The following is a 23,522-nucleotide window of genomic DNA, read 5'->3' on the forward strand; positions in this document are numbered from 1 at the left end:
TAAAAATCAATTACATATAACTCTAATTAATATCGCTAATCGGCAACCTAGAGTAAATTGTAAGTTACTCGTTATAACATATCAAGTTACACTAGTAGTACAACTTAAATCTTTACTTAATTTTCGGAAATATATATGGATGGTTGATCTAATAATATTGTGAAATAATATGTATCATTCAAAACGTAAAACAACTTTTATGTAACTGATACCCTAAAATGGTGTCACAAGGTACATGGTTATGGCGTACAACAAGAATATTTGAATAAAACTAAACTTTTAAACTGAGAGAATATAAAAGACCAACTCGTAAACAAAAACTATATATGTCACGCCTTTTGACCTATAAAAACATGATGAAAAAGATCCAATACTCCAACCAACATTTCACAATCATCATGTCACCAACATAAATCATTAGAAAAATATTATCAAATGAGATCCGTTCCATAGAAACTAACGATTATCAACGTCCATCAGACGACAACATTCAGGAATTCTCACAATACAGAGACAGCACAAAGACAAAAAAGAATCTGCCATACAAAACAAAAGCCTAAGAAATGACCTTCGCAATGACGAAGAATCCAAGAAAACAGCTAAACTACAAAGGGGAAACAACATACTTTCCTATTTTGACTAAAATGGATGAAGACAATGTTCTGCTTGGATTATCATAGAAAACGAAAAACCAGCAATAATGCGTTTAAAAGGATTTCGATATCTAAAGACAAACCAACTAGTCGGTATTAAAGTTTTGTCGTTGTTGATACACTTACATTAGAGATTGTATGTTAGTATAAGGATATGTATTAGATACTGTTGTTATTGTTATTATTTTACTTGCACTTAGTTTTAAGTTGTATGCGTCTTAGACATGTTAATGGCACAACCGGAAAAGTCACGATTTCAATAAGTATCATTTTTTAGGATTATTAAGGTAACAATTGTAAAAGAAAATTAAGCGGCTGTAAGTGTTAAAACATTGGAAGTGTCGAACAACTTTTTTGTTTTCTCCTTTGTGTTTTATTGTTGTCAAGAATTATTATATAAATTCTATAATTAGTATCCAGGATAGCACTAGACTGGCTAATGGACACTCAGGTTAACATGAAATCATCGTTTCTTTTGTCTCAACTCAAAATTTAGCTTGTTGACACTTGACAGATAAAACGAAAACAAAGCAAAAGACAAAAGATTCATACATTATATATACTGAATACAACAGCTTCTATTTTGTGTGTCGAGGCATCAAGCAAAAATAGAAGAGTACTGAGCTTTTCTTATTCATATCTATTTGGAAGTTGAAACAGAAATGGATTTGAATACAAGTATTAAATCTGAGATTGCGAGCCCTGGAAAAAGAAGCATATCCATGGTGGATTATGACATTCCAGAGACGACGAAACGTGTGAAAAGACGGAGAAGGTCTCCCCCTACAATTGAACTGAATGAGAACATTGGCCAACAAGGTGAAAAGCAGAAGATGGACTCATCTAAAGTTGATCAAAATATTGCCCATACACCTACTGTGAAGAGAAGTTCAAGATTCAGAGGAGTTAGCAAGTAGTACTAAATTAAAAATGTTGAGGACATTTTCTGGTCCCTTTTCCCCCTTTTGAGTTATATAGGTTTAAGAAACTAATTCTTGATTACCTTGGATTTTAGGCATCGATGGACGGGGCGTTATGAGGCTCATTTGTGGGACAAGAGTTCTTGGAATGTAACTCAGAAAAAGAAAGGAAAACAAGTATATCTTGGTGAGTACTGCACTTGGTGCTATAGATCAATATTTGATTCAAGAATTGAATTTTGGGTGATAAAAAAATTTACTTGTATGTTATGTTTTAAATTGTGCAGGAGCATATGATGAAGAAGAATCTGCAGCAAGAGCATATGATTTGGCTGCAATCAAGTACTGGGGTACATCAACTTTCACTAATTTTCCGGTATGATCACCTCAGCTGACTCAAAACTTGTGTATACTTGCTATTTTCATAGTCCTTTTGCTTTTAATTCTTTCTATTTGATTGAAAATTCTGTCTTAAACTCTTTCCTACAGATATCTGATTATGAGAAAGAAATTGAAATAATGCAAACTGTGACTAAGGAGGAGTACTTAGCCTCTTTAAGAAGGTATTTGTTCAACTTGATTTTCAATCAGATAAAGACAATCTTTTCATCAAAAACACAAAACTTACCGTAGTTTTTTGCTGTTCTAATGCAGGAGAAGCAGTGGTTTCGCCCGGGGTGTATCTAAATACAGAGGAGTAGCAAGGTAAATAAATTCATTTCACCTTGATAATCAAGGCCACTGTTCTAAAACTTTACTATATGTTGATCATAATTAGTAACAAAAGATTTTGCATTGATACAACTTGCAGGCATCATCACAATGGCAGATGGGAAGCAAGAATAGGTAGAGTTTTCGGTAACAAATACCTCTACTTAGGTACTTACAGTAAGTACTTTCACCCCATAATTTTGAGAACTGATCAAATCAAGACTGTTAAAACAGGCTGCCAACTCGAATCTTGTGTTTGTTTTTGTAGGCACTCAAGAGGAAGCAGCTCGAGCTTATGACATTGCTGCAATTGAATACAGAGGGATTAATGCTGTGACTAACTTTGACTTAAGCACCTATATTAGATGGCTAAAACCAGGTGCCAATTCTCAGATGTCATTCCAAGACATAAGATCAGAAAATCAGGCTATACAAATGAACACTAACGATATGATTAACCCGATAAATGATCCTAAATTCCCCTTCAGCTCCAATTATTTTACCACAACTAGAGAAACTCTGCCGCCTATTCCTCAGAGCCAAGAACCTATTGAAAGAAAAATGCCCTTAAGTCCGTGCAACAAGTCGTCTTCCCCTACAGCTCTCAGCCTTCTGCTTCGCTCCTCCATGTATCGTGAGCTTGTGGAGAAGAATTCTACCACTACTGCTAGTGAAAAGGAAGGGCCAAACATGAAGAATAAAATACAAACAAACACAGAAGATGAGTTTGTGTTTTACACAAGTGATAAGTTGCCTCCATTGGAGTCTTTGGAGAAGGGTACTTCTTCTCGTCTGTGTGATAGAGCAGGGCAGTCCTTTTGGAATGCGATGCCTTAAATTACTTAACAGTTTAACAATTTGCAGTGAAGAATAACTGAAACTTGGTAGTCATCTAGGAATAGATGAGAAGTAGTTTCATCATATGAGATAGGACTGTACATAAAATGAACAGAGAGTGAAAATCTCTCTTTTTGCAAAGAAATCAGATCTATCAAATGCTTTTGGACTTGAGAGATACAAAGTTGCAATTTCAAAGAATGGATTACGAGTATTGGCCTGCATTCAACAATAATTGAGTTTTAATTATATGCACTAATGGTGTAAAAGATATTTGCACAACTAAGTAACTTAAAAGGCAATTTTACGTGATCTCCCATAATTAACATTTATTGATAACCTTGAATATTGTATTGCGATCGGGAAGCTATTTGCAGGTTTCAAACTATTGGTAGCACTGCTTGAAATATCATTGTTCAACAACTCTCATTCTATTCGTAGACTTTATTGCTGAATCGTGATTCATGAATAACATAGAAAAAGATACCCCACTACACAACTAAAGAGGAACCATCGACCTCTAATAATTATCAAGATACAGGCTAATGACAGGGGCCTATTCCCTTTTCTATCTAAAGACAACAGACATTCCTAAAGAAACTACAAACACAAAATAGAGCTTGTTGTCTGTATGTTTTCACTACTAGAAGGCTGAAGGTATCTAGGATTTTCAGATCATAGTAAACATATGAATAGAGAAAAATTTATGTGACACGAGCTGTTCAAGTGGGAAAGAGTTCAAACAGCTAGCAGCAGGCTTAGCCTGGCTGTATCATGCCTTCTTCTTTTTGGACTTGAGCATTACATATCCAATAAACATGCTCAGCAAGCAGATGAGTGCCATTCCAGCAAATACAGGAATAAGAATCGCATACTCTTGAGGTAGAAAATAGTTGTGCACAAAATGATCAGTATCAACCAATGGCTGAAAGAGAAAAAGCATATATCAACCCCATATAATAACGTAGGTCGCAAAAAGTCACTACATCAGGGCAAGATAGAAGAACTGACCAGAATGATGACCCAGAAGGTATAATATGTGAAAATAAACAAACTAGTTACTGTCAAAAGCAGCCCAATCGTTCTGTCTGCTAATTCCATCGTGACTCTTTTGCTTGTGCAGACTCTAAATGTGGAATGCCAAATTAAATTACAAAGAAAAACACGGAGGCAAAACAAAATCACTGCCCTAGGCAGAAGTATGTAAATGAATTCCAAAGAAATGAAAGCAGGAAAAGCAAACAGAGAGAAGGGGGAGGGAATGCACATGGAACACTCAAGATGTGACATTACACGACCAAACGTTATGCATCATTCAAGACAATACAGATGACATACATTCTTTCTCAAGAACAGAACTGTAAGACCAACTCAGTAGCTGAAAAGTTGAATATCCCTCTGATGTACCAAAGAATACAATGATTGCTGATGAAAAAGCACTACTAATCCACTATATGTTTAGCTACCTTATAATTTCCAACTATTTACCTGGTTTTATTGCACCAATGCACAATATATGACTTAATTACCCTTGGTATCTATACAATCATATATTTCCAAGAAAACTGCCAAAACCACATAGCAGTCCTCTATCCAGACCACACAAAAATTTTAACAACAAAGAGGAGAGGAGTGACGTTTCAATAACAAAATGTTCCCAATAAAAACAAATCTGGAAAGAAACATACCAGCTCCAGGAGAAAAAGGGATAGAACTGAAGAAACCCGAAAATATTAGACCTAGTTTATATTTCTCAGAATGTAATGGTTTGTCTACCAAGGTGCACATCTATGCTTTTATAGTGCTGGTAGCCTAAAGCATGATGGTGCTACCTCTTAATATCTGTGAGAGTATAAGGTGTATTTACATCAGCATATCATGCTAATAGGTATGTGTTTCCTTCTGGTACCATCACCGTATATTTTGCAAACAAATATTTGACCCAAACACGTGAATCTTGTTTCAATAATCTCCAAAGTCGCACATACACATCCAAATGTGTGACCTAGTGGTCAATGAAGTGGCTCGGACACCACGGTTATAAAAAGAATCGCACATACAGTAGTTTCATTTGAAGCAACACTTAAGGAGATTAGGGAGCACTTAAAGAGATTGACAGTCTACTCTATGATCCTCTATGCTAGCTACACAAATAAGGAGGAAATTATCGGATATTAAAGCTAAAATAATTACATAAACGCTGGACATCAGCATACAGCTGTAAAATAAATTCAGATTGCACTTACCTACGCGATTAGCCTGAAAACTGAGAAACAAACAACGTAAATGCTACAAATTAATCAGAAAATTCAAAGGCGCAAATATATGCATTGAAGAGGTTTTCGCTGATAGGCAAAAAACATTATACACACAAACATCGATTATCCCCATAAACGAACTTCAATTCCTTAATTTTCACGGTAAGTTCCAATATTTCACATTTAAGGGAGAAATTACCTTGAATTTTTTATTATTTGGCGTTAAATACTTTCGTTTCAGAGCACGAAGATCGTTATCATCTTCCAAATCGACATTGATTCCTTTGTGCTTCCATTAGTTTCATTAGTTCTCTCTTGAGAGCTTCAGAGAGGAGAATCCTGAATAAATGGGCCATCAGCTTTTTCTCATATGGGCCAAAATGAAAGATGGGGGGTGACCGACAGAAATGGGCCCCGTAAGGGCTGGTGTTCTTAGCCGAATGATCCAAATTGGCGGTATTTAAAAAATGGCCCCTTGAGCCGTACTTAGTGTGTTTACCGAATTGGTAGAGTTTATGCTATATTTAAAAGTGTTAGCCGAATGATCTAAATTGGTGGTATTTAAAAAATGGCTCCTTGACCCGTACTCGGTGTGTTTACTGGGATTGTTTATCAAAGTCTATCAGGTTGACATGATTTTGCTTTTCAGTAATTTCTCTACCGGATTAATATAATTTATACTATATTTACTCTATCTATTTATTAAGTTTTTCATCGAAGTCTACTCGATTGGCATAATTTTTGTGTGTTGTTTCAACAAAATATTCTTTGAATTCACAACTTCAATTTCGATCAAAACACTCCAAATCTGTTCCAAATGATCTCAAATTTAAAATAAACCTTCTAAATACCAACACAAAAAATTCTCAATCACCAATTTAGCCAAGTAACACCAAATCAAAAAAGATCCACTTTATCTTCTACAACACTTTTGTATACGGTCGAAATAGATTTCGACCTTCATACGTTCGATCGAGTTCGAATGGTAAGCAACCGGAGTGGGATTTTGGGACGAGTTCCGAAGACAGTACAAACGAACCTCGAGTCCGAAGGCTGATCGAGGAGTCGGCTCGATACTATTATCGAGCCCATAACCAAATCGATCTGCATGGCAACATAAGGATGGTCGGAAATGCGCTACACCCACCCCGAAGGTCGAACTCAAGCCAAAGCTGAGGGCTCGACCCAATAACGAGTTCGAGCCAGTATCGAGCTCGCAGACAAGAGCCGTTACAACCGCACTAAGGGAGAGAATCTTGGCGGGAATCGAAAAAGAGATAATTCATCATGGGACCTCCACTATATGTTTTATTTTATTATAAATAAAGTAGGATCCCTCTACTATAAAAGGATGAATCCTTGTAAGCATAGAGGCAGCTCAGACATTGTAACAAAAAGATCACTTCTCATATTGAAAGATATCACCTTGTGCTTGTTTTACTTTTATCTTATTCATTCTTTTTGCTCACTATTCTTATAGTCAAGAATATACATATTTCTATTTCTCCATACGATTTATATCAAATTGTAACGCATAACGTTATCTGATTTTTCGGATAAACAGTTTGGTGCCCACCGTGGGGCTAAGGATAACAATGGTTATTTGATACGAATCTAAAAAAACATGCCATTGTGTTTTGCGCTTGTCTCCAAAAATATCTTAAATTTCGGATTAGCTATGACTAACCATCAATCAAATGGCTTCACCAATCGACAACGGGGCCGATCTTCAAGACGAAAATAACAACTTGACACCCGGTATTGAAAACCACTTATAAACGCCGTTGGAGCTCGAATCGGAGCGCCAATAGACATCAATTCGCATATAGCCATTGAGGCGAACCTACATGCTGAACCCGAGAATATCATCCATGGTGGCACTCGGTCTGCGGCTCGAGATACCCACAACGTCGAGGAAAATGGCATTAGCTTGCATGTGATTTTCGAAATGTTGCAAGCCCAATAGGCAGCAATAGCTCAGTTGCAAAGCCAAACCCAGCTACAAAGTAGGCCGGAGCCCAATCCGCCTTAAGAAATCACCCGCAGAACGGAGCCAGCCATAGTGAAATCAAATGAGCAAGAATCGGGGACTACTCCCGAAATTACTAAATTGCTCGAGAAACTCACAAAGCGAGTCAAAGCCAATGATAAAAAAGTAAAAACTTATAACTCTAGGGTCGATCAGATCCCGGGAGTTCCACCAATGATAAAAGGGTTGGATTCGAAAAAAATTGTGCAAAAACCTTTTCCCTCGAGCGCAGCCCCAAAACCAATACCCAAAAAATTCCGTATGCCCGAAATTCCCAAATATAACGGAACGACCGATCCCAACGAGCACGTCACTTCTTACACATGCGCCATCAAGGGCAATGATTTAGAAGACGATGAAATCAAATCTGTGCTGTTAAAAAAATTCGGAGAGACCCTCTCGTAAGGGGCAATGATTTGGCGTCACAACCTACCACCAAATTACATGGACTCATTCGCCATGTTAGCAGATTCTTTTGTGAAAGCACATGTCGGCGCCATAAAAGTCACAACAAGGAAATCGGACCTCTTCAAGGTAAGGCAAAAGGATAACGAGATGCTGGGGGAGTTCATATCTCATTTTCAAATGGAACGAATGGACTTACCACCAGTCACAGACGATTGGGCTGTTCAAGCTTTCACTCAAGGTTTGAACGAACGAAGTTCGACGGTCTCACGGTGATTAAAGCATAACCTGATCGAATACCCAGCCATTACGTAGGCCGACGTGCACAATCGGTATCAATCAAAAATTAAGGTCGAAGATGATCAATTGGGGCCTGAAAATGTTGTTCGAAGGGATACTAATCGAGAACGAGGTCCGATCGGGGATCGATACCAACCGTACAACGGAAGCCACAGAGTCAGTGAATCGAGACATAACCTTAGGCAAAATAACAAAAGAAATGATCGAGGTTAAGGGTCCCGGGGGCTGATGAACAGAAGTAGGTTCGATAGGCCTGCCGAATCTAAGGAAGTACCTCAGTTATCGGAGTATAACTTCAGCATTGATGCATCCGCCATCGTATCGGCTATCGGACGCATAAAAGACACTAATTGGCCTCGACCCATGCAGACAGATCCTGCCCAAAGGAATCCCAACCAAAGGTGTGAATATCATGGCACCCATGGCCACAAGACGAAAGATTGCAGGCAACTAAGAGAGGAAGTAGCCCGGTTATTCAACAAAGGGCACCTTCGAGAATTTTTGAGCGATAGGGCGAAGAACCATTTTGAAAATAGGGATCTCGTCAAGCACATCGGATAAGAAGAACCACAACATCATTCACATGATCATCGGTAGAGCCGATACCCCTCAGGGACCAGTGCTTGAACGCACTAAGACATCAATTGTGAGAGAAAAGTGATCTCGAACTCAAGATTACACACCCATAGGAACGTTGTCCTTCAATGATGAAGATGCAGAAGGAGTCATACAACCTCATAACGATGCACTGGTAATATCCGTACTCAAGAATAAAACTAAAATTAAGCGTGTGTTGATTGATCCAGGTAGCTCGGCCAACATCATCAGATTGAGGGTCGTAAAACAGCTCGGCCTGCAGGACCAGATCATACCCGCAACCTTGGTTATAAACGGATTCAATATGGCATGTGAAACCACCAAAGGCGAGATAAATCTACCAATAAACGTGGCCGGGACCATCCAAAAAATGAAGTTTCATGTAATCGAAGGCGACATGAGATACAACACCCTTTTCGGAAGGCCATGGATCCACAACATGAGAGTTGTACCTTCGACCCTACACCAGGTCCTCAAATTCCCAACATCGAGAGGAGTCAAAATGGTGTACGGAGAACAACCAACCGTGAGAGAAATGTTCGCCGTCGAGGAAGTGAAACCAATATCCTCATCTTCGCCAGCAAAGGGATCAGGCTCAGAAGGGGAACGAGATACCAAATAGCAATCACAGACATCGGCTTTGACCCAACCAGATAACCAGAAGATCGAAGAGGATGATGATTAGAGGATCCATCGATCCTTCATGATTCCCGATGACTCCGACACCACCAAATCAATGATTGAGGAACTGGAGCAAGTCATACTAATCGAACACTGGCCAGAACGGAAGGTATACCTGGGAACGAGGTTGAACCCCGAACTCAGGAAGAAACTTATTCAATTTCTTATCGATAACATTGATTGCTTTGCCTGGTCCCATTTAGATATAACAAGGATCCCACCGGACATAACGACGCATCGGCTAAGCTTGGACCCTAGGTTCAGACCGGTAAAGCAAAAGAGAAGACCCCAGTCCGAGATAAAGCACGTATTCTTAAAGAACGAGGTAACCAAACTCCTCAAGATAGGATCCATTCGGGAGGTGAAATATCCTGAATGGCTAGATAATGTAGTTGTAGTGCCTAAAAAGGGAACAAACTTAGAATGTGTGTGGACTATAAGGATTTGAACAAAGCATGCCCCAAAGATTCTTTTTCGCTGCCCAACATCAATCGCATGATCGATGCCATGGCCGGCCACGAGATCCTCACTTTTCTCGATGCCTACTCCGGGTATAATCAAATCCAGATGATCCCGGAAGACCAGGAAAAAACTTCATTTATCACCAAACATGGAACATATTGTTATAATGTGATGCCCTTCGGGTAAAAAATGCAGGGGCTACTTACCACCGCCTAGTGAATAAAATGTTTGAAGAACAAATAGGTAAATCAATGGAAGTTTATATTGATGATATGCTAGTTAAGTCCCTGCGCGCAGAGGACCATTTGACCCATTTGCAGGAAACGTTCGAGATTTTGAGGAAATACAACATGAAGCTCAACCCCGAAAAATGTGCTTTCGGGGTCGGTTCGGGCAAGTTCCTCAGCTTCATGGTGCCAAATCGGGGAATCGAGATTAACCCCAATAAAATTAAGGTCATCGAAGACATCACCATCATGGACAGCGTAAAAGTTGTACAAAGGCTAACGGGACGAATTGCGGCCTTAGGCCGATTCATTTCGAGATCATCAGATCGAAGTCACAAATTTTTCTCCCTACTAAAAAAGAAGAATGATTTCGCTTGGACCCTGGAATGCCAACAGGTATTGAAGGAACTAAAACAATATTTGTCGAGCCCATCACTACTTCACACTCCAAAAACAGACGAAAAACTTATCTTATACTTAGCAGTATTAGAAATCGCAGTAAGATGTGTCCTAGTTCGGGAAGAGCAAGGTACGCAATTTTTCATTTATTATATAAGTCGAACCTTAGGAGAAGCAGAAGCTAGATATCCGCACCTAGAAAAATTGGCACTTGCACTGATAAGCACCTCTAGAAAGTTACGACCGTACTTTCAATCTCACCACATATGTGTATTAACAACTTACCCACTTCGTAATATTTTACACAAGCCTGAACTATCAGGCCGATTGGCCAAATGGGCCGTCGAACTCAGTGGGTTCGATATCGAATATCAAACCCGTACGACCATCAAGTCTCAAATTTTAGCAGACTTTGTGGCCGATTTCACGCCAACCCTCGTACCCGAAGTCGAAAAAGAACTCCTGTTGAAATCGGGTACGTCCTCGAGGGTATGGACCCTTTTTACGGATGGGGCTTCGAACGTAAAGGGGTCCGGGCTAGGCATAGTTTTAAAGCCACCCACAGGTAACACTATTAGGCAATCTATTAAAACTACCAGGTTGACTAACAACGAGGTCGAGTATGAGGCCATGATTGCAGGTCTCGAGCTAGCTAAAAACTTGGGAGCAGAAGTCATTGAAGCCAATTGTGACTCTTTCCTGGTGGTAAGTCAAGTAAACAAAACCTTTGAAGTTTGAGAAGATATGCAATGGTATTTGGACAAACTACATGTCACTTTGCACCATTTCAAATAATGGACTTTACAGCATGTTCCACAAGAGCAAAATAGTGAGGCTGATGCATTTGCGAATTTAGGATCGTCGGTCGAGGAAGGTGACTTGAGCTCGGGGACTGTCGTTCAACTCTCAAGATCCATGATCGAAGAAGGTCACGCCGAGATAAATTCTACAAGCTTAACCTGGGATTGGAGAAATAAGTATATTGAATACTTAAAGAGCAAAAAGCTCCCATCGGACCCTAAAGATTCAAGGTCCCTACGGACTAAAGCTGCTCGATTCACGTTGGCTTCAGATGGAACGCTATACCGAAGGACATTCGATGGACCATTGGCAGTATGCTTGGGTCCGGGAGATACCAATTACATCCTACGCAAAGTGCACGAGGGCACTTGTGGGAATCACTCTGACGCCGATACATTAGTCCGAAAAATAATCAGAGCAGGGTATTAATGGATCGATATGGGCAAAAATGCGAAGGAATTTATTCGAAAATATGACAAATGTCAAAGGTTTGCACCAATGATCCATCAACCCGGAGAGCAACTTCACTCAGTCCTATCCCCATGGCCGTTCATGAAGTGAGGAATGAATATCGCCGGCCCTCTGCCATTGACCCCAAGTAAAGCCAAATTTATTTTATTTATGACTGATTATTTCTCTAAATGGGTTGAAGTGCAGGCGTTCGATAAAATAAGAGAGAGAGAAGTTATAGACTTTATCTGAGATCATATCGTATGCCGATTCGGGATACCCGCCGAAATAGTATGTGACAATGGAAAACAATTCGTTGGCAGCAAAGTGACGAAATTCTTCGAAGATCACAAAATAAGAAGGATATTATCAACACTGTACCACCCCAGTGGGAACGGACATGCCGAATCAAAGAACAAAACTATCATTCAAAACCTAAAAAAGGAGGTTGAACGACACTAAAGGAAAGTGGAGAGAAATCCTACCCGAAGTCCTTTAGGAATATCGAACAACGTCAAAATCTAGTACATGGGCAACCCCGTTCTCCTTAGTATATGGGTCCGAAGCATTGATACTAGTCGAAGTCGGCGAACCCAATGCCAGATTTTGATACACGACAGAAGAATCAAATAACGAGGCTATGAACACTAGCCTCGAATTATCGGACGAAAAATGAGAAGTTGCTCTCATCCAATTGGCCGCCCAAAATCAATGAATCGAAAGATACTATAATCAAAGAATCAAGCTCCACCATTTTAAGCCTGGGGACTTAGTGCTAAGGAAAGTCATCCTGAATACTCGAAATCCGAATGAAGGAAAACTAGGACCTAACTGGGAAGGACCATACCAGGTTCTCGAGAACGACGGAAAGGGATCATACAAGCTCGGCATTATAAACGGCAAACAGCTATTAAGCAATCGGAATGTGTCACATCTAAAATGATACTACTGCTAAGGTACGACCCTTCCATATTCATTTATATTTCAAAATTGACCCCTGCAGAAGTCCGAACATGAGCTAAGATGGATCCTTCGCCATAGATCTGAAAGCACGCGTTGCACTCTTTTTCCCTTAGACCGGTTTTATCCCAAATGGGTTTTTTGGCAAGGTTTTTAATGAGGCAACCAAAGATCGTGCTGCACTTACAACAGTATCCGAGGCGCCCTCAATTATATCAAGTTCTGATGCAAGAAAGTTATTTCGCAACAACGGGGTTCCAGTAGGAAAAGTTGTAAGAGCCAAATGGTCAAAACGAACCATGCTCATGTAGTTGCCCCGAACCCAGGCGCAAAACATGAACACATGTATAGTGACTTGCAAAGAAAGTTCTCCTCTTTACCGACATCTTATATCCAAGAAAAAATCCTATATTTGAAGATTTATTACACAAACAGAGTTAAGATAAATTCGACCACTAAGCCTACATGCTACTTTATTACTATTACACCTACGGGCTATATTACTTCGAGTTCGAATCATTCACTCGACTACTAAGCCCACGGGCTACTTTATTTCGAGTTCGAGCAAGCACTCACTCGACCATTACACCTACGGGCTACATTACTTCGAGTTTGAATCATTCACTTGACTACTAAGCCTACGGGCTACTTTCATTTCGAGTTCAAGCAAGCACTCACTCGACCATTACACCTACGGGCTACTTTTATTTCGAGTTCAAGCAAGCACTCACTCGACCATTACACCTACGGGCCACTTTATCTTGAGTTCGAATCATTCACTCGACTACTAAGCCCACTTGCTACTTTATTTTGAGTTCGAACAAGCACTCACTCGACCATTATGCCTACGGGCTACATTACTTCGAGTTCGAATCATTCACTCGACTACTAAGCTCACGGGCTACTTTATTTTGAGTTCGAGCAAGCATTGGCTTCGACTTCTACGTACGCCGAGCGCTCATGGAGCGATTTTTCAAAGGGCCGATGGGAGGCCAAAATTATGGTAATCTCCTTTCCCACATCATTGATAGTTCGAACTGTTTTCCATACACTCAAATCAATTTTCCTGTGTATAGGTCTGGGAAAGGATGCAGTTTTGAGACCCCTGTCCGGCGAGGAGGAAACTTTGGCCCCAGTTTCTAAACCGGCGAAGGACAATAAGAGAAAAGGGCCTCTACTTCTGAAAAACCAAAATCGAAGGCTCGTAAGTCGAGGAAGAATAATATCCCTTTAACCTTAGAATCAGTTTGGCATCTAAGGGATGAAGATGAGGAAGAATAAGAAGAAGACGGGTTCATACTGGTGGCCCGAGTAAAGAAAACCATCGATGCCCCACAGGCAGCTGGATCGATGATGGTTTACAAGGCTCCGCCTCGAACTGAGGGTATATCGGAGAAAGATTCGAGCAAAGTCCCAAAGCCGTTGGAGATCGAGGATATCTCCAATCGAAGTCAGCGGATGGTGGATATGTTTGGAGGGGCCATCCCTGAATCTCTTCGAACCAAAGAGAACACCCCAAGCGACTCTTGGGGCAGTAGTAATCGGAGACTCACCTACTTTCCTTGCTTTTTCCGAAGGCGCGATTCGGAAATCCCAAGCTTTGGGGGCCCTCGAGGTAGATGTATCTCATGAGGGAGAAGACCTTTTTTGTGATTTGTTTACCGATGCCGAGGACATTGCTGGCACTAGTGATGCATCAGATCTTTTCCTCGGAGTGCAGCAGGCTTTGAATCGGGTAATCCTTAACTTACTTCGTTGGTATTACCTTTATGATTATTTTTCTTTTCTAACTTCGTTTCTTCTTTCTTTGCAGGCCACAACAATTCATCAAGAAGCATGTTCTCGGTCTCGAGCCGAGTTGCATCGATACGAGGCCGACCTTCAACGGGTCATGGAGGAGAGGAACGCCCTTAAAATCCTTTTAGGGCAAATGGGAGAGGAAATCAAAGACCTCCGAGCTGAGTTGGTCAAGGCTCACCAAGATCAGACCGATCTGTCCGAGCAGGTAATGATACTATTAAAAGCCTATGGGCTCGATATCGGAATGATGACTAATATTTCGGTCTCACAGCTGCAACAAAAACTTGAGATGATCGGGAAACTCCGTGAGGAGGTTGATGTGATAAAGGCGGAGTCCTTGAAGTGGAAATAATTTATGGGCCGCTTTGCTGCAAAAAAAGAGGCTATTCGAGCCCAATTATCATCAGCCGAAAACCAACTTCAAAGAATGAAGGAGAAAAGTTCGGTTCAGGTAAGAAGAATAGAGGAGTTCGAGGCTCGGTTGGCCTCCGAACTTGTCAAGGCCAAATCTGATGCTGAAAAGGCAAAGGCCGATGCGGATGCATTCGTGGTCGTCTATCGGGCCGATGCTGAAGCTTCTCAGGCATAAGCAAGAGAGGCAGCCGAAACCGCCAACACTCGAGCACATTAGGTTGCTGAACTTGCTAAGTGCCGATCTCGGAGGGATACCCTCGAGAAGATCCATGCTCGAGGTTTGGATTTCACCGAAGAGATAAAAGGGCTAAAAAGCTCGAAGCCGATACTGAAGTCTTGGCTTTCGATGATGATGATGGTGACGCTGATGATGATGGTAATGATGGTAGCAAGAGTGGGTCCGAGAGCAGGGATGTGCCCGATGGAGAAGAGACTGCCCCCGTAGATAACCAAGAAACTTAGCCCTTAGTTTTCATTTTGGTTTTTTGTGTAGGGTCCTGTTCGTACATTGTAAACATTCTTGTATATATATATAAAGATCTTTTCTTTTCTAGACTTTCATCTATTTTATTCTCTGCCTCGTGAAAATTTTGTTTCATTCATGCATTATGAAGATTTTCATAAGGTTTTAGGCAATTTGATCGTATTTGGACCTTGTAGCCTTTATAACCGAGTGAGTGCTTGCTCAAACTCAAAATAAGATAGCCCGTAGGCTTAGTAGTCGAGTGAGTGATTGCTCAAACTTGAAGTAATATAGCCCGTAGGCTTATTAGTTGAGTGAGTGATTCGAACTCGAAGTAATATAGCCCATAGGCTTAATGATCGAGTGAGTGATTTGAACTCGAAGTAATGTAGCTCGTAGGCTTAGTAGTCGAGTGAGTGCTTGCTCGAACTCGAAGTGATGTAGCCCGTAGACTTTATTAGTCGAGTGAGTGATTCGAACTCGAAGTAATGTAGCTCGTAGGCTTAATGATCGAGTGAGTGATTCGAACTCGAAATAATTTAGCCCGTAGGCTTAATGGCCGAGTGAGTATTTACTCAAACTCGAAATAAGAGTAGCCCGTAGGCTTAGTAGTTGAGTGAGTGCTTGCTCGAACTCGAAGTGATGTAGCACATAGGCTTAATGGTCGAGTGAGTATTTGCTCGAACTCGAAATAAGAGCAGCCCGTAGGCTTAGTAGTCGAGTGAGTGCTTGCTCGAACTCGAAGTGATGTAGCCCGTAGGCTTTATGGTCAAGTGAGTATTTGCTCGAACTCGAAATAAGAGTAGCCCGTAGGCTTAGTAGTCGAGTGAGTGCTTGCTCGAACTCGAAGTGATGTAGCCCGTAGGCTTTATTAGTCGAGTGAGTGATTCGAACTCAAAGTAATATAGCCCGTAGGCTTAATGATCGAGTGAGTAATTCGAACTTGAAGTAATGTAGCCCATAGGCTTAATGGTCAAGTGGCAGTCCCCGATTTGTGGGGTAATCATCGGCCCTTGAGCGTGTTTACGTAATAGATCATGAAATAGAGGATGGGTTGTGAGACATGAGATATGGGCAAAGAAGTTTCTTTTCATGTCGTTATACATGTGTTTATATTTTGTACCAGTGATCGAGCAATCTACATGAGCATGGTTTGTTTTGACCATTTGGCTCTTACAATATTTTCTATCGGAACCCTGTTGTTATGAAGTAACTTTCTTGCATCGAACTTGATATATTTGAGGGTAATGCCCCACCAGTATTCAAGGTTGATTGTAAAGAGGTATCGGATACTGTTAAATTGTTCTAAGTTAGCACGATCAATGGTTGCCTCATTAAAAACCTTACTGAAAAACCCATTTGGGATAAAATCAGTCTAAGGGAAAAAGAGTGCAACGCATGCTTTCAGACCTAAGGCTTCATGTTGAATGATCCATCCTTGTTCTTGATTGAACTCCTGCAAGGGTTAGTTTCGAAATATAAATGAACATGGGAGGGTCGTACCTTAGTAGTAGTATCATTTTAGGTGTGACATGTTCCAATTTCTTGGTAGTTGTTTGCCATTTATAATACCAAGTTTGTAGGATCCTTTACCGACGTTTTCGAGTACTTTATACGATCCTTCCCAGTTCGGACCCAGTTTTTCTTCGTTTGGATTTCGGGTGCTGAGGGTGACTTTCCTTAGCACCAAGTCCCCGATTTTAAAATGGCAAAGATTGGTTCTTCGATTATAGTATCTTTTGATCTACTACTTTTAGACGGCCAATTGGACGAGAGCGGCTTATCGTTTTTTATCCAATAATTCGAGGTTAGTATTCATAGCCTCGTGATTTGACTCTTCTGTTGTATATAGATACGTGGCACTGGGTTCCCCGACTTCGACTGGAATCAAGGCTTCGAAGCCATATACTAAGGAGAACGGGGTTGCCCCCGTACTAGATTTTGGTGTTATTTGATATGCCGAAAGAACTTCGGGTAGGATTTCTCTCCATTTTCCCTTAGCGTTGTTCAACCTTTTCTTTAGGCTTTGAATGATAGTCTTGTTCAACGATTCGGCCTGTCCGTTCCCACTATGGTGATACGGTGTCGATAATATCCTTTTTATTTTGTGGTCTTCGAGGAATTTCGTCACTTTGCTGCCGATAAATTATTTCCCATTGTCACACACAATTTCGGCGGGTATCCTAAATCGACATATGATATGATCCCAGATGAAGTCTATAACCTCTTTCTCTCTTCCTTTCTCAAATGCCTGTGCTTCAACTCATTTAGATAAATATTCAGTCATAAATAAAATAAACTTAGCTTTACATGGGGCCGATGGAGAGGGCCGACGATATCCATTCCATATTTCATGAATGTCCATGGGGATAGGACTGAGTGAAGTTGCTCTCCGGGCCGATGGATCATCGGTGCAAACCTTTGACATTTGTCATATTTTCGAACAAACTCCTTTGCATCTTTGTCCATATCGATCCAATAATATCCTGCTCTGATTATTTTCGGACTAATTAATCGGCAGCAGAATGATTTTCACAAGTACCCTCGTGAATCTCACGTATGATGTAGTCAGTGTCTCTTGGACCTAAACATACTGCCAATGGTCCATTGAATGTCCTTTGGTATAGTGTTCCATCTGCAGTCAATGTGAATCAAGCAATTTTGATTCGCAGGGCCCTCGAATATTTACGGTCCGATGTGAGTTTTCCGTTCACCAAGTATTCAATATACTTATTTCTCCAATCCTAGGTTAAGCTTGTAGAATTTATCTCGGCATGGCCTTCTTCGATCACGTACCTCGAGATTTGAATGACAGTCCCCGAGTTGATCTCATCTTTCTCGACTGATGATCCTAAATTTGCAAGTGCATCAGCCTCACTGTTTTATTCTCTAGGATATGTTGTAAAGTCCATTCTTTAAAGCGGTGCAAAGTTACCTGTAGTTTGTCCAAATACCTTTGCATTCTATCCTCTCAAACTTCGAAGGTTTTGTTTACTTGATTTACCAACAGTAAAGAGTCACACTTGGCTTCAATGACTATTGCTCCGAAGCTTTTAGCTAACTCGAAACATGCAATCATGGCCTCATACTCGGCCTCGTTGTTAGTTAATCTAGTAGTTTTGATAGATTGCCTAATAGTGCTACCCGTGGGTAGCTTTAAAACGATGCCTAGCCCCGACCCTTTTAGGTTCGAAGCCCCGTTTGTGAAAATGGTCCATACCCTCGATGATGTACCCGATTTCAACAAGAGTTCTTTTTTGACTTCAAGTACGAGGGTTGGCGTGAAATCGGCCACAAAGTCCGCTAAAATTTGAGACTTGATGGCCGTCCGGGGTTGATATTCGATATCATACCCACTGAGTTTGGCGACCAATTTGGCCAATTGGCCTGATAGTTCGAGCTTGTGTAAAATATTACGAAGTAGGTAAGTAGTTAATACGCATATGAGGTGACATTGAAAGTATGGTCTTAACTTTCTAGAGGCGCTTATCAGTGCTAGTGCCAATTTCTCTAAGTGTGGATATCTAGTTTCTACTTCCCCTAAAGTTCGACTTACATAATAAATGGGAAATTGCGTACCTTGCTCTTCTCGAACTAGGACACCACTTACCGTGATTTCCGATACTGTCAAGTATAAGCAAAGTTTCTCGTTTGCATTTGGAGTGTGCATCAGTGGTGGGCTCGATAGGTATCGTTTCAATTTCTCTAATGTCTGTTGGCATTCCGGGGTCCAGGCGAAATCGTTCTTCTTTTTTAGTAGAGAGAAAAATATGTGACTTCGATTCGACGACCTTGAAATGAATTGGCCTAAGGCAGCAATCCGTCCTGTTAGCCTCTACACGGCTTTTACACTGTCCACGACAGTGATGTCTTCGATGGCCTTGATTTTATTGGGGTTGATCTCGATCCCTCGATTCGATACCATGAAGCCAAGAAACTTGACCGAACCGACCCCGAAAGCACATTTCTCGGGGTTGAGCTTCATGTTGTATTTCTTTAAAATCTTGAATGTTTCCTGCAAATGAGCCAAATGGTCCTATGCGCGCAGAGACTTAACTAGCATGTCATCAATATAAACTTCCATTGATTTACCTATTTGTTCCTCGAACATTTTATTTACTAGGCGTTGGTAAGTAGCTCCTGCAATTTTTAGCTCGAAGGGCATTACATTATAACAATAGGTTCCATACTTGGTGATAAACGAAGTCTTTTCTCGATCCTCCGGGTTTATTTGGATTTGATTGTACCCGGGATAGGTATCGAGAAAAGTAAGGATCTCGTGGCCGGCCGTGGCATCGATCATGCGATCAATGTTAGGCAGTGGAAAAGAATCTTTGGGGAACACCTTATTTAAATATTTATAATCTACACACATTCTAAGTTTGTTCCCTTTTTTGGGACTACAACTACATTGGCTAACCATTCGGGATATTTTACCTCCCGAATGGACCCTATTTTAAGAAGTTTAGTTACATCGTCCTTTATGAATGTGTGCTTTACCTCGGGCTGGGGTCTTCTCTTTTGCTTCACCGGTTTGAACCTAGGGTCCAGGCTTAGCCGATGTGTCGTTATATCCGGTGGGATCCCTGTTATATCTAAATGGGACCAAGCAAAATAATTTATGTAGTCGATAAGAAATTGAATAAGCCTTTTCCTGAGTTCGGGGGTTAATCCCGTTCCCAGGTATACCTTTCGTTCGGGAAAATGCTCGATTAGTATGACTTGCTCCAGCTCTTCAATCGTTGATTGGGCAGCGTCGGAATCATCGGGGACCACGAAGGATCGAGGGATCCTTTGATCATCATCTTCGTCAATCTTCTGATTTTCTAGTTGGGTCGAAGCTGACGTTTGTGATTGCTATTTGGCATCTAGTTCCCCTTTTGAGTTCGACCCCTTTGTTGACGAAAGTGAGGATATCGGAATTGCTTTTTCGACGGCAAACATTTCTCTCGCGGCCGGTTGTTCTCCATACACTGTTTTGACTCCTTCCAATGTTGGGAATTTAAGAACCTGGTGGAGGGTCGAAGGTACAACTCTCATATTGTGGATCCATAGCCTTCCAAAAAGGGCGTTGTACCTCATGTCGCCTTCTATTACTTGGAACTTCGTTTCTTTGATTGTCCCAGCCACATTTATCAGCAGAATTATCTCGCCTTTGGTAGTTTCACATGCCATATTGAATCCGTTTAGAACCAGGGTCGCGGGTACGACCTGGTCCTGTAGACCGATTTGTTTTACAACCTTCGATCTAATAATGTTGGCCGAGCTACCTATATTAATTAACACACGCTTAACTTTAGTTTTATTGATAAGTACGAATATTACCAATGCATCGTTGTGAGGTTTCATGACTCCTTCTACATCTTCATCATTAAAGGACAAGGTTTCTATGGGTGCGTAATCCTGAGTTCAAGGTCACTTTTCTCTCATAACCGACGTCTTATGAGTTTAAGTATCGGCCCCTAAGGGGTATCGACGCCACCGATGATCATGTGGATGATATGCTGTGGTTCTTCCTGTTCGTTTTGTTTACCGAAATCCCTGTTTTTGAAATAGGTTTTGGCCTTGTCGCTTAAAAATTCTTGAAGGTGCCCTTTATTGAATAACAAGGTTATCTCCTCTCTTAGTTGCCTGCAATCTTTCGTTCTGTGGCCATGGGTGCCATGATATTCGCACATTTGATTGGGGTTCCTCTGGGCAGGATCGGTCTGCATGGGTCAAGGCCATTTAGTGTCTTTGATGCGTCCGATAGCCGACATGATGGCGGATGCATTGATGCTGAAGTTATACTCCGATAACTGTGGTGCTTCCTTAGGTCCGGTAGGCCTGTCAAATCCATTTCTGTTCATCAGCCCCCGAGACCCTTGACCTCTATCACTTCTTTTATTTCTTTGTCTGGGGTTACGTCTTGATTCATTGATCCTGTGGTTTCCACTATATGGTCGGTATCGATCCTTGATCGGATTGACATCCCTTCTAGCAGCGGGTTCAGAACCCAACCGATCATCTTCGACTCTAATTTTTGGCTGGTACCGATTGTGCACGTCGGCCCAAGTAATAGATGGGTACTCGATCAGGTTATGCTTCAACCATCGTGAAGCCATTGAACTTCGTTCGTTCAAACCTTGAGTGAAAGCCTGAACAACCCAATCGTCTGTGACTGGTAGCAGATCCATCTGTTCCATTTGAAGACGAGATACAAACTCCTTTAGCATCTCGTTATCCCTTTGTCTTACTTTGAACAGGTCCGACTTCCTGGTCTCGACCTTTATAGCCCCAGCGTGTGCTTTTTACGAAGGAATCTGCAAGCATAGCAAAAGAATCGATAGAATTAGATAGTAAATTATGATACCATATCTCGAGCTGCAAATCGAGTGCCACCATAAATGTTATTTTCAGGTTCAGAATGTAGATTTGCCTCAATGGCCACATGTAGATTAACGTCTAATGGCACTTCGACTCTAGCTCCAACGGCGTCGACAAACAGCCTTTCGATCCTGGGCGTCAAGTTGTTGTTCTCACCTTGAAGACCGGTTTCGTTGTCGATAGGTAAGGCCATTTAATTGATAGCTCGTCGTTGTTAATCCGAAATCAAAGACACTTCCAGAAACAAGCGTAAAATGGCGTGTTTTGCGGATTCGTATCAAATAACCACTGCTATCCTTAGCCCCACAGTGGACGCCAAACTGTTTACCCAAAAAATGGGTAGAGTTAAATTTGTACGTAGTTCTAAGGGTATGTGGTATAACTTGACACAAATCGTAAGAATGAATAGAAATATCAAGTGTTGACTATAGAGAATCAAAAATAAGCAAAGTTGGAAAGAAGATGATTTATGGATTAAGCAAGATGAATCAATCTATGAAGCTAAAAAAGGATAACTCTTCAATATATGAGTGTATGATATCTCAGTTACAATGTATGCAAAACTTGCTCCTTTACATAAATAATAACCATCCCCTTTATAGTGGAGGGATCCTACTTTAGATATAATTAAAAATACATAGTGGGAGATCCATGATAAATCAGCTTTTCCATAATTCCTGCCATGATTCTCTCCTCTAGTGCGGTTGCAACGGCTCTTGTCTATGAGCTCGATATTGACTCGAGCTTGATATCGAGTCGAGCTCTCGATCTTGACTCGAGCTCGATTCTGACTCAGATCCTTGTATTGATTCGGGGTCAGTGTTAGTCGGTCTCTGCCTCATAAGCTCGATAACTTCACTTCACATCATAGTTCGATTTGGATTCGAGCTCGATAATGATAACGAGCTCGACATTGATCGGTTCCTAGGGCTCGAAGCTTGATGACCTGACTTCGGACCTCAACCTGATATTATGAAGACGCTCTTCGATCCAATGCATTAGCATTTCGACCAGTTCGTACGAAGGACTAACCGGTTTTGATCGTATACACTATCGTTATTTACTTTCGCTTCTTAATTCCTTCTTTTATTTTCTCCTAAAATTATTTCTATTTCATTTCTCATATGCACTTTTATTAGTTAATGTTCATAGGATTATATTTAGGATGATAATTTTTTGGTTTAGTTGGAGTAGCTAACTGATTAAACATATGTTATTGATAGTTTGTGTCCACAAAGCAAAGATCTCCATCTCAATTAATAGGGGAAAAAGAAGAAAAACATCATAATAATGTTTTCTAAGTCGAGATAAATCTCAATTTTCAAACATCTCTGTAAAACTAAATAACAAATAATCTTTATAGGTATGCAACTGTATCAAACATGTTCAAGCGCTTCAGCTTTTAACAAAGATGATCAAAGAAATTTCAAGTTCTTAGTTTGTGAAAGTTTTGATAAGAAAGAGTTCATTTAGAAGTAAACAAAAATTAAGAGAAGAGTAAAAAGTAATTATCCAATTATTGCACCGTCAAGTGAAATAAGGACAGATGAGGAGATATAATACTTCTATTTAAGTGAGTCAATTATTTCATTAATAATTTCGTACTACTATGATTTTTTGACTTCATTCAATTTTTAAAGATTTTCTTAACTTGACAACTGTTGAAGAATTTAGATGAGTTAGTTTGATTCGGCACAGAGTTTAAAAAAAAAAAGAAGAAGACTTTTAAAATTTGTGGTCTTAAAAATTTAAGGGGGTAAAAGCTTTGTGGTTAAAAGCTTTATGTGGT

At 40.6% G+C, this 23,522-nt stretch overlaps 1 protein-coding gene and 1 long non-coding RNA gene across 3 annotated transcripts; one reads left to right on the top strand and one right to left on the bottom strand.

Moving 5' to 3' along the window:
* The first annotated feature begins 316 nt into the window (after positions 1 to 316).
* LOC107796584 (AP2-like ethylene-responsive transcription factor ANT) lies at positions 317 to 3,340 on the top strand. 2 transcript variants are annotated; one of them, XM_016619379.2, is made up of 7 exons: positions 317 to 1,566; positions 1,669 to 1,760; positions 1,861 to 1,949; positions 2,063 to 2,136; positions 2,228 to 2,278; positions 2,385 to 2,461; positions 2,553 to 3,340. In XM_016619379.2, exons 1-7 carry the CDS (start codon positions 1,316 to 1,318, stop codon positions 3,119 to 3,121), a joined length of 1,203 nt encoding a protein of 400 aa, XP_016474865.2. In that variant the 5' UTR covers positions 317 to 1,315; the 3' UTR covers positions 3,122 to 3,340. The 2 variants fall into 2 exon arrangements, with proteins under 2 accessions (XP_016474865.2, XP_075100631.1); XM_075244530.1 differs by having other exon boundaries at positions 2,385 to 2,452.
* Positions 2,262 to 5,749, bottom strand: LOC107796588 (uncharacterized). Its single transcript, XR_012705222.1, has 2 exons — positions 5,579 to 5,749; positions 2,262 to 2,588 (listed from the first exon to the last, which is right to left on the bottom strand). It is a non-coding gene; the product is annotated as an uncharacterized LOC107796588 (long non-coding RNA).
* Between the last annotated feature and the right edge of the window lie 17,773 nt (positions 5,750 to 23,522).

This window comes from Nicotiana tabacum, chromosome 22 (genome assembly GCF_000715075.1).
Source record: "Nicotiana tabacum cultivar K326 chromosome 22, ASM71507v2, whole genome shotgun sequence".
Taxonomy (NCBI): Eukaryota; Viridiplantae; Streptophyta; class Magnoliopsida; order Solanales; family Solanaceae; genus Nicotiana; species Nicotiana tabacum.

Coding starts and splice junctions, on each gene's coding strand:
- LOC107796584 (XM_016619379.2), top strand. CDS start 1,316: ATGGATTTGAATACAAGTATTAAATCTGAGATTGCGAGCCCTGGAAAA. Junction 1,950..2,062: donor CAACTTTCACTAATTTTCCG/GTATGATCACCT, acceptor TCTTTCCTACAG/ATATCTGATTATGAGAAAGA. Junction 2,462..2,552: donor CCTCTACTTAGGTACTTACA/GTAAGTACTTTC, acceptor TTGTTTTTGTAG/GCACTCAAGAGGAAGCAGCT.